The 12,285-nt window shown below is 40.6% G+C and overlaps 1 protein-coding gene across 1 annotated transcript in view; it reads left to right on the top strand.

Moving 5' to 3' along the window:
- arhgap42a (Rho GTPase activating protein 42a) overlaps window positions 1-12,285 on the top strand; it is a 120,796-nt gene that overhangs the window by 97,104 nt on the left and 11,407 nt on the right. Inside the window, exons 15-18 of the mRNA XM_048598432.1 lie at window positions 728-878; window positions 2,739-3,131; window positions 3,220-3,382; window positions 12,101-12,163. Coding sequence (XP_048454389.1) covers window positions 728-878; window positions 2,739-3,131; window positions 3,220-3,382; window positions 12,101-12,163 — 770 coding nt within the window. The remainder of the gene's footprint in view (window positions 1-727; window positions 879-2,738; window positions 3,132-3,219; window positions 3,383-12,100; window positions 12,164-12,285) is intronic.

The raw sequence follows: 12,285 nt of genomic DNA, 5'->3' as shown, positions 1-12,285 counted from the left end.
CTAAGGTAGATACAAGACAATTTTGTCTACAATTATTGCAATATAGAATGTCTTTACAATATAGAATACCTTTCTATGTGGGGCAGTTGAGGTAAACATCCTTGCTATTTTCAAAAGTAAATAAGTGACACTCCTGATTCAATGGCTAGGAGGTCAGAGGGTTGTTTCAGATTTTTCTAGAAAGTGTATGGTAGAGCCACAATCAGTTAAAATGACTCCTTCTATCCTGTAAAATGTATCAACACTTGAAAACACGTAGTGAAGTATTTTGCTTAAGAACTGGACTGAAAAATAGTACAGATATTACTGTGATGTCATCTTATTAGTGTAGTAGTTGCATACATGCATGTTTGTATGCATGGTACATGTAAATAAAACATCTGGTACAGTCAGGATATTGCTCTGTTGAGGATGAAACACAATGTTTGAGTGGATTAAGCAGAGTTTCAATCAGTATCAGCTAAAAATATTAAGCAATGGTAAAAGTGTGTTGAGTGGCATTTTTGACTTTAAAGAAATACCTTGGTAACCCTGCTTGGTGTATTTTCAGATCAGTGTTGTTTTAAAAGATGAGAATTAACATTGCATTTCTAAATGGTAAATCAATAATATGTTGCTGAGCGCAATGCAGGCAGCATATTTTCTACTTCAGTTACATTTAAAATTCTATAACTCAGAGTATTTTGAAATGTTTTACCAGTCAATGTTTTTTTTTTCTCGTTCATAGATATTGCATACTCTACCTGATCCAAATGTTCCTCTTCCTCAACCCGAGCAGAGATCGGGGTCTAGGCGAAGCAAGGCAACTTGCCTGTCAACAGGCCCAAGAAGACCCAAAGCCATCTACAGCCCAACATTGTGTCTGGCTGACGCAGACAGTAAGCATAACATATCGATTAAACATTTTTGCTGATCTTTAAAAGTTTATGTTAAAGCTGGCCCGATGTGGGTTGTGTTGGCAAAACATGTAAACAAAAACTCAAAACGTTCCTTAATATCTACACTTGGAGGATGCGTTTGATGAGGTTCCTGTTTGTTATAGTAATCACTAATCTATCAGTTTTGTTTACCAGGAAGATGATTTCCTCCTATTAGATACATGCTTCATGCTTCACGCTTCACATACACCTTTCAAACTAATGATTGGAAATGAGTGCCTAGGATTGACAGGGATTTTCACAGGATATGGGCATCACTGGCAATGCCAGCATTTATTGCCCATCCCTAATGGGGATGGGGGTGGTGTGCTGCCTCTTGAACTGCTGCATTCCACATGGCACAAGTCAACCCACAGTGCATAATAGGAGAGAGTTCCAGGACTTTGAGCCAGTGAGAATGAAGGAATGGTGGTATAGTTCCAAAATGGTATGTGGCTTGTAGGGGAACTTGCAGTTTGTAGTATCCCATGTTTCTTCTGCTATTGTAGATTTTTTCCTCTTGTTGATTCAGTCATCATCTGCCACCTATGTCCCCTCTAAGCCATGCAGGAGTCACTGTGAGTCACTACCACATACAAACTTTGGAGGCTGTGTAGCCAGAAATAAAATTAGAGGGAACGCTGCCTGCTGTAGGCCCAGTTTTACAGCTCTGTCCTTTAGGACTGAACCAGCTCAGGCAGGATATACATGCCTTGGAGACATAGAGTAAAAGATCATTAGATTGGGAATAATCCTGGAATTAGACACTTTTATGTCCTATGATGAGAGGCTGAATAAATCAGGCCTATAATTTTGGGGTTTAGGAGAATGAGAATAAAAGAGTTCATTTTCTGAAAAATTTCTCGGGTTGACACTGAGAGGTTTTTTTCCTTTGACTGGCAAATATAGAATGTAGACAAAGGATAGAGGACTGATCATAAGATCGGGAGCAAGTCGAAGGGTTATGTATCTTCAAAATTCTCTATGCCAGAAGGTCATGGATCCTTCATTCCTGAAAATATTTATTGCTAAGCTGGACAAATCTTTGGTGTCTGAGGAAATCAAGGGAAGCAGGCAGAAAGATGGAGTTGAGGTCAGTGATCAATCATGATCTTATTGAATGGTGTAGTAGGCTTGATAACTCATACAGTTCTACTCCTATGTCTTATATTCTTATGGAAATATCCAGCTTTCCACTTTTGATAGTTTACTTTGTTCAGGTCCGGTGACCCTTCCTCAGAATATTTCTGACGAAGGGTCACCGGACCCAAAAAATTAACTATTATTTCTCTTCACAGATGCTGCCAGACCTGCTGAGCTTTTCCAGCGACTTCTGTTTTTGTTTCTGATTTACAGCATCTGCAGTTCTTTCGGTTTTTACTTTGATAGTTTGCTATTTTGACATGGCTGTTTTACTTTACCAATTGACTACTTTCTACAGTGGTTCCATGGAAAAAAAGAATGGTATTCCTGAAATACTGTGAATAGATTTACATTTACTGTTGTATTGATGCAAATCAAAATATTACACAGTGGAAGTGTTAACTTTGTCAAAAATATTCAAGTAAAGTTAAAAGTGATATGTCCTCTTCACTATGTTGATAAATAAATTTTAAGTCTTAAGGGGATTATTTTCAATTCTCAACAATAAAAATATGTCAAACTTCCGAAAACTTGGATTGAGGTTTTTATGCCTTAAGCTTCATATTTGATCATATACTTGTCCAAAGTCATATATCACAGTAAAATTATCTTTTTCAGTTTCTGGGATGAGATATGCCATACTGTACATACTCCAATATTGGTTGTTCCTTTTTTCAGGTGATGCTTCCAGCAGCAGCCCAGACAGTACACCGATGGGAAGCATAGAGTCTCTATCGTCTCATTCCTCAGAGATAAACAGTTCCTCGAAAACCGGCTCTTCTCAGCGTCATTTGCAAAGGGAGATAGGAGATAGTGGAATACCATGGGTGTCAGCACCTGCCTCACTGCCTGGACAAAAGGGCACAATTGTCTGGACCACTAGCCCAGAATCAAGCTCCAGTGAAGATACTGTTAAAACAGATGGTCAGGCAGATTCTCAGAGTTTGTTGTCTGTTACTAATGTAGGAAATACATCTCAGACATTAAACCTATGCAGTGAGGGATCCTATAAATACACTGGACTTAAAAGATCAATAACAACTTCTCTAACATCTCTCCCTACAACCGATGGTATGTTGATAGGTAGTCTTTTTTATGGTTAAAAATGTTAATTATAAAGTTTTAAAAAGGAGTTTAAGGCTTTGATTATTTTTTCCAGGTACTAATACTAGAACTTTCAGCAGTTCTGTTCAGAATCTTTCTTCAATGGATTTCAAAGATACACCCAAAACTGCATCTAATCCAGCACTTCCTCCAAAAGTGACTATTAGACGAAGACTAGACACATCAACAAGCAATGGCTATCAGAAACCTGGATCAGTGTAAGTACTACTTCTGTGAAAGATTCTATACCATAGCAGTTAACTTGTCTAGTGTAAAGAATCAATAATGCTACACATTTGGCCATGAGCTTGGGCTCCATCATCCCAGCCAATACATGATGGGCATGCACAGCATGGCAAGGTCATGAGCTCAGCTATGCCATCCCTGCTCCAGAATCATCAGGAGTGCCCAGAACATCATTTTACAGGCTGCATTCAGACTTGGGCTGTTCAGCTTCACTATCTCTTCAATGACAATTGTCCAAGGTGCTCTGCCCTCCACCATTTACGTTGCCAATAGTTATAAGGACAGGCATTAAAATAGCAGACATGGTGCTTTAGATGCAATTCTGCTATGGCAAAGTTTGTGAAAGTACTGTGATCATTTCTGAGGGTATTTCTTGAATTTGCTAGTTCGATATGTCTGGGACTGTAGAGGATTTGGCTATTTGTCTACACTAAGTCTGCAATGGGGGGTATCTGAGTTCTAGTTGCTGTGCCTCGGAGTCTGTATGTTGATGGGCTGCAAAGTGGGTAAGCTTGATATAGACCAAGGAGGAGGAGGCCACTTCACAAAAGGCCCAGGATGTCACCCATCACTGCTTCACAGAGCTGAAGGAGAACCCCTATATACAAGAAAAAAATCCATAATTTCTCTCTAAGCAAAAAGAATAGTAATATGCATTTACCAGGATAGTGAGATTCCCACAATGCGGGGACCAGTGTGGATTTATGGATGAGCACAATAATGAAGAGGATCTGCAAGGGCTTCCACTCCATTATTGTGCAGTTGCTGTGTGACTGAGCACATAGTATCATGTTACTGAATGGCAGCGGTCCCAGTGCTTCCATCCTGAGAGAGACTGTTGTTCCCCTGTTTTTGGGCCACCAGGAAGATCAAGTCGCTGGCTGCTTAGAGCTGAGGGATATAATTTTTACATGTGGCTGACCACCCCGACCAACCACTTTGCCACCTGCTGTCACAAGAAGAACTGCTGTACAATGAGAACCAAGCTGCCACCACATTGCGGGAGGTGTTGTAGTGGTGGAAATGTAATCCAGAGGCCTATGCTCATGCTCTGAGGATGCAGGTTCAAACCCCACCATGGCTGCTAGTGAAATTTGGATTCAGTTGATTAATCTGGAATACATTCATTGTCTCATTTACTATTAAACTGTTATCAATTATTTAAAAAGAAAACACCTTGTTCACTATTGTTCTTTAGGAAAGAGAGTCTGCATTCCTTACTTGATTCAGCCTATACGCGACTCCAAACCGACAGCAATGTGTTTAACTCTCAACTGCCCTCTGCAATGACCCTAGCAGGCTACTTAGTTCAAAAGCAATTCAGAATGGGCAACAAATGCCTGATTTTTAGCAATACCATTATCCCAAAAATGAATGAAGAAAAATTATATATAATGGGTAGCTACATGGTGTATTTAAACAGTTTTGATATTTAGACCTCAGGTGAGCTCTACACTACTCTCTAGAATGTGTATCAAAGTTTGTGCTGGGCTGATGTGTTTTTCACAACACTATCATCGTGGGAGTGTGGCCATTGCCAATAGGCGTTGGGAGGTCACAGTAGGAGGAAGAGGAAAAGGCAAGGAGGAAGTACAAGGGACTCCTTTGTTCCAGGATGGCTGTGCCAAAGTGCCTCAAACTTCACCACCACTTATCCACCTCCCCATCCATCCGGGGCACACCTCATTAGATCATCCAAGATTCTTCAGTAAAAATCACCAACACAAATCTTTCCACAACATCTTGATCCAGTGATGTATTAATTATACAGATTTAAATAAAGGATTCACCAACATGCATTCCCTTAGTGTCAGTGCTGCAGAGGCTGTTGTCTGACCGAGTACCCTGAGTAGTGCTACCCAGTCAGCTGGAACATGGCTAGTGGGAGCTGCTGACTCTCATGTGGTCTACTGCAGATTGCCTCGTGGTTCTTGTTGAGAATTCTGGGTCTTGTGGACCCAGCTGAGAGCTGTACCTCATCAGCATGAGCAGTAAGCAGTTTTTGCTGACTGACTGAGAGGCACTAGCAAGTTTACAGTGTGGATTGCAGTGCTGAGAGCTCAAATGCTGCCATGCTGAGAGATGATTTGTGCTTCAGGGGGCCATGACCACTTTCGTTAGATATGTCTGACCACTCCTAATAATCTGTTAGAACAATGTTGCAGGACTGCTCTGAAAAGCTTGTCTCTTTGAGCATTGAGATGAACTGCTGGAGTAGCAGCAATTTAAACCTACACTGATCTTGGAACCTCCATTTGAACTTCCACTACAACATGCCAGCACATCCCTGCTTAGATATAGAGACCAAAACTGCTCACAATATTCAAAATACCATCATATACCACCATCCTTCGTGTTCTCAGTAGTGATGGATGCAGTGAGCATGAACAGTTGATCTCATAATGTGGAGTGAAATGTAAGCATTCCAGAAGTGCCTGCCACCTAATGGTTCTGCGCTGTTCTCTTCTGAGAGAGAGAGAGAGAGGGGGGAATCCCAGTGTTGTAATGTATTTGTTAGTGTTGTTGTCATGGCAAAAAAATTGAAGTTTGTGAGAAATGGGTGTGAGTCTTGCATAATTAGAAGGTGCATGAGGTTGAGGTGGAACATCTGAATGTTCAGTCTCAGTCTTGACATCCAGTTAACATCTGGATGTGTGTAGCAGTAGATGAACATTTTGCAGTGTGAGAGATTGGAGCTGCAGTGGTTATGTATGGTTATTTTTGAATGCATTAGTTATTGGACAGTGCCATACTGCTGCCAGATCTTGGGCACCTCACTACAGGCATTGACCTCCCTGACCACGTGCTCACATTCCCATCGGAAGATGTTCTTTGAAGGTCTCCTTGCCTTCCCTCAAAAACATAGCCTCTCACTTCCTGTTGACCTCTGTCACTCAAGCATCTGCTCCTGTGAGGCAGGGAGTCTTCCCTGGTTCTCCATTCAACGATATATATTATTGATATAAAAGCTGTGTAACGGAATAAAATAGAACAGTTTAATGCTGGGCCCATATTCTAGTTTTAGTGAAATACTATTCAGTAAAACACAATTGCTTGTAATTTAAAAAAATACATAGTGTGTAACCTAGCACCTCCAAAAAAATGGTTCAAACAATAAACATCAACTAATAGTGTAATAGCCAAATAGCATGTTTTGTGATAGGTACTGCATCTTGACCACAGAAACTCAGAAGTTATGAATTATGGATCAAATTAGTTTAAAGCTTATGAAAGTGGGAAGTGTGAAGCCAATTCTTGATTCTCCCACCCTGTCTGTCACTGAGAAATTCCAGCTTTTGGGTAATCTCTTTAGCCAACTTGCCTAATAGCAGAGAAACTGCTTTACCTCCAGAACTGAAAGGTGAACTCATTGAAACACATCAAATTCTTAAGGGACTTAAATGCTGAGAGAATGTCACCCCTCATGGGAGAGTATAGGACTAAAGGGCATAGTCTCAGAATAAAGGAACAGCAATTTAAGACAGCGATGGAGAATAGAATAGAATAGAAATTTATTATTGCTTGTACTTTTACATGAAAAATACAGTGAAAAGTTCTTCTATCAGAGGGTTGTGAGTCTTTGGAACTCTTTGCCATAGAGAGCTGTGGGAACAGAATCCTTGTGTGTATTTAAAATTGAGATGAAGAGATTCTTGATCAGCAGGAGAATCAAGGTTTACACATAAAGGGCAGGAAAATAGAAGTGATCAGCCATGATCCAATTGAATGACAGAGCAGGTTTGAGGGACCCAATGACTCCTCCTGTTCCTGTTTCTTATTGTCTTAAATAGACTAAGTGCACACATTGAAGTGAATAAGTATTATATGATAAGCATTACAGAGATCTGGCTGCAGAATGACAAGGATTGAGTATGGGCTGTGTGACATTTAAAAAGACCAGGAAGCTGGGTAAAGGTGGAGAGATAGTACTCCCAACCAAACATGGTACAGTTGTTAAAGATTGCCTTGGTTCAGGAAATCAGGATGTAGAATCGATCTGGGTGGAGTAGAGGAATAGTATGGAAAAGAATTCACTCATGGGAGTGATTTACAGGCTTCTCAACAGTGACCACGATTCTGGGAAAAGTATCTAAGAAGAAATGTTGGGTACTTGTGACGAACATGATGTGAAGGTGCCAGTGTAGGACTGGGGTGGACAAGGTCAGAACTCACACAATATCAGGTTATAGTCCACCAGGTTTATTTGAAAACACAGGCTTTCTCAGCCTCGCTCCTTCTTCAGGTGTTACTGAGAGAGGTAGTGACCCTTTCATCTTTTACTTATTAATTCTGTTTCTGATACTACCTCTCTCAATAACACCTAAAGAAGGAGTGAGACTCTGAAAGCTTATGCTTTCAAATAAACCTGTTGGACTATAAACTTGTGATGAAGGAATGGCAATAATTATGTGTGATTTTAATTTACATATAAACTGGAAAAACCAGATGGATAATAGTAGCCTCAGTGAGGAGTTCACAGAATGTTTCAAGATAGTTGCAGCACATTCTGCAACAGACCAAAGAGTAGGCCATATTAGACTTGGTATTGTGAAATGTGATAGGATTTATTAATTACCTTGGAGTAAAGGTTCCTCGAAGTAACAGTTAAAATAGCATGATTGAATTTAAATCCAGCTTGAAAGGGAAAACAGTGGGTCTAAGACGAGTGCATTAAACTTAAAATGGGCAACTACGGGGTGGCAGCACTGCTGCCTCACAGGCCAGGGACCCAGGTTTGATTCCACCCTCGGGCGACTGTCTGTGTGGAGTTTGCATGTTCTCCCCATGTCTGCATGGGTTTCCTCGGAGTGCTCCGGTTTCATCCCACAGTCCAAAGATGTGCAGGCTAGGTGGATTGGCCATGCTAAATTGTCCATAGTGTTCAGGGATGTTTAGGTTAGGTGGGTTAGACATGGGAAATGCAGGGGTAGGGGAATGGGTCTGGGTGGGATGCTCTTTGGAGGGGTGGTATGGACTTGTTGGGCCAAATGGCCTGTTTCCACATTGTAGGGATTCTATGATTCTATCTTGGCATTAAAGTTAACTGAAGTGACCTGCGATATTAGGCGAGGAGTAGCAGGCATTTCAAGAGAGAGTTCAGAATACTCAGAATAGGTTGTAAAAGTGAGGCTGAAGCATTCCCAACAATCTTTGGCCAAAAGTGCCAAGCAGAATACCCATCTCAGTCTTCTTCAGAGGTCCCAGCAGTACAGATGCCTGCTTTCAGCCAATTCTAATCACTAAGTGTTACCAAGAAGTGGTTGGAGGTGTTGGACACTGCAAAGGCTGTGGGTCCTGACAACATTCCATCAATAATACTGAAAATTTTGCTCGAGAAGTAGCTGTATCTCTAGCCAAGCTGTTCCAGTACAGCTACAACACTGCCAACGTGTAAAATTACCCAGGTATGTCCTGTATACAAAAACGTTTGTCAAATCCAACCCAGCCTAGCGGCTTTGTTTACAAAAGCAAGGACGCGATGCTAAATATTATAAAGCATTGGATAGTTCCCAACTAGATTGTTGCTTTCAGTCTGATCACCACATTTTCACAGATGTGAAGGCCCTTTCCAGGTTACAGTCCAAGATTATCAGAATGGACCCAATGATGAGTTTTAGTTACAAGGTTAAGTTAGAGAGGCTGGAGGAAAAGGAGATTGGTGGGGTTAGGTTTGATCAAGGTGCATGAGATTAATACAAGTTTAGGTAAGGTAGACAAGGGAAAGCTCTTTTGATGAGTGGATAAAGAACAAAGAACAAAGAAAATTACAGCACTGGAACAGGCCCTTCAGCCCTCCAAGGTTGCACCGATCCAGATCTTCCATCTAAACCTGTCACCTATTTTCCAAGGATCTGTATCCCTCTGCTCCCTGCCCATTCATGTACCTGTCTAAACATCTTAAATGACGCTATCGTGCCTGCCTCTACCACTTCCATTGGCAATGCGTTCCAGGCACCCACCACCCTCTGCATAAAGAACTTTCCACGCGTATCTTCCTTAAACTTTTCCCCTCTCACCTTGAAATTGTGACCCCTAGTAATTGAGTCCCCCACTGTGGGAAAAAGTTTCTTGCTATCCACCCTGTCTATACCTCTCATGATTTTGTAGACCTCAATCAGGTTCCCCCTCAACCTACATCATTCTAATGTAAATAATCTTAATCTACTCAACTTCTCTTCATAGCTAGCGCCCTCCATACCAGGCAACATCCTGGTGAACCTCCACTGCATCCTCTCCAAAGCATCCACATCCTTTTGGTAATGTGGCGACTAGAACTGTATGCAGTATTCCAAATGTGGTCAAAACAAAGTCCTATACAACTGTAGCATGACCTGCCAACTCTTGTACTCAATACCCCGTCCGATGAATGAAAGCATGCCGTATGCCTTCTTGACCACTCTATTGACCTGCGTTGCCACCTTCAGGGTACAATGGACCTGAACACCTAGATCTCTCTGTGCACCAATTTTCCCCAGGGCTTTTCCATTTACCGTATAGTTCGCTCTTGAATTGGATCTTCCAAAATGCATCACCTCGCATTTGCCTGGATTGAACTCCATCTGCCATTTCCCCGCCCAACTCTCCAATCTGTCTATATTCTGCTGCATTCTCGGACAGTTCCCTTCACTATCTGCTACTCCACCAATCTTATTGTAGATTGTAGAAGAATTACAGGGCACGGGTTTACAACTGTAGGCAAGAGGTGCTGGGAGAAAATGAAGCAAGTGTATGGTAAGTTTAATTTTTCCAGAAGCATGTAATTCATTGGGAAAAAAAGAAAAAGCGGGTGGAGGAAACAGAAACGTCAGAAATTTCTGAAGGAAATTAGATTGGCACTTAGAAAAGAAATAAATTTCGGGCCAAATTGGGGATTTGATGGAAGATTGGGAATGGCTGGATTGCTCTGCCAGGAGCTGGCATGGATTTGACAAACCTGTTAGTATCATTTTAGTGCTGTAAATGATCTTATGACTAAGAGCATTTAGTGTGTCAAATAGCTCTTTTTACCACTTAGTTGTAGTACAATATTCACATACTTGTAATCTGCTGTGAATATCCTACTCTTGGTCTGACTCATAATTATAATGAAGATCATTTTCCCGAAAGAGTCTTTCTCTTTTAGCTGCAGCAATTGTTCTTGGCATTCTGTCACTCTCTATCAAGTTCCTGCTCTAAAATTTTCATCTTCCCCGCAACTGTGTGCCATCTATCACTTTCCTGTACTAAATAATAAAATGTAGTGTCTCAGAAAATACCATGTGGTAGTTGAGGTCCCATAGAAAGACCATGTTATAACTGAACCGCAGATTGATGGTCTCATGCAGGATCAAAAAACAGTAAGGGAAGTTACGGCTGGAGGAACTGTCAGGGGCTGAGAAGGGCCTCAGGTTGAGGGGGGCAGAAGATGGAGCCAGGAGCCATGAGAACCCTGCACTAAATGCAGATTTTCATTATATTGAAAGCCATTATATCAGACACTGTAGCTTGAATTAAACCCATAAAATATGAGGATGATAAACAAGGGAAATATGAAAAAAAGATTGGAGAACAGTAATCTAAATTTGTCATATGCTTTGTGGAATATACAGTTCCAGGTTGGGCAAAGGAATTTCTGAGCTTTGATGTCAGTGGTGTAAGAATGTAGGAGGGGTCACAGAATCCCATGCTCGGAGACCAACGAGGGCCGCTTAATGAGGATGGTTTGGTGGTAACTCCCCAATGTCATGCTCCTTGGTTCAAGGTATCATCCCACCTTTATTCTGAAGGAAAATATTAACTCAAAATATTAACTCTTTTTCTCTCTCCACAGAAGTTGTCCATTGTTTCTGCAGATTTTCTATTGATCTCCCAATAAATTTGGTTGCGATCAGCCCAAGGACCTTGGACAAGTTTGTCAGGACAGACTGACATTTACTTGTATATATCAACGTATTTATTAGAAAAACACTTTACTAACTTAGCACAAGTTGATTGCCTGTATTCCCTTTTATTAAAAAAGGAAAGTAACCATATGCTGAGGAACAAATTACCATTCTATATTTCACCTCATGTATCTCATGGATGTGTATGCTATGAAATGACAGCTGTCACAACGAAGTGACTGGCAAAAAGCATTCACTTGGCTCTTCATGAACTGACAAAATTAGTTAAAAATAAGGACATCTTCCAATGCCAGCTGAATAAATACTTGTTGAAAATAAATGAAGAAAAACTATCATGAGCCACAGAGAATAAAAGCTTTCAACAAAATACTGTATAATTCCATACCATTGCAGAATGATCTTGTGTTAATAGCATATTTTCATCCCTTCTAAACTACCCCAGTGTGGCTTCAAAATACTACTGAACAATTATTTCAGTTTGAACTTCATATTAGTGTAAAGGAATCACATGGTGAAGGGCTGAAATGGAATGGGCTGACTGGTGGAGCAAGGGTTGAGAGGAAAAGAATAAGACAGAAATTAGCAGATATCATGCCAAGTGAAAATGCAAAGAGATCTTGTAGTGTGCAGTCGCAGAATTACATAAAATATGTTGCAACCTTCATATATCAAGGGATCTGTCTGCTTTTTTGTAGTTTACATGGAAGTAAATGCATCAAAACTGTATAAAGAGTGTGAACTTTGATGAAATCAAAAGCCCATTCCCTACAATTTCTTGACATGTTGAATTATTTTCTCCACCTCCAGAGTTGCATCCAGAGCTCAGTTGTTTGAAAATATTGGTACTGCTAAACCAAATTCATCCAAATGGTAAATGAACAACTTTATATGTTCCAAGTCCTTATTTCTATCACATTTTTAACATTTGTACTTTGTTCCAGAGTTTTCAGATATAGCGCCACTTACTTTGAGTCTTTTGAATAACTAAGTAT

Source organism: Rhincodon typus, chromosome 6, assembly GCF_021869965.1.
Source record: "Rhincodon typus isolate 14 chromosome 6, sRhiTyp1.1, whole genome shotgun sequence".
NCBI classification, from domain to species: domain Eukaryota; kingdom Metazoa; phylum Chordata; class Chondrichthyes; order Orectolobiformes; family Rhincodontidae; genus Rhincodon; species Rhincodon typus.
The sequence above is the reverse complement of the archived record's forward strand: the minus strand, read 5'-3'. Positions and strand labels throughout refer to the sequence as shown.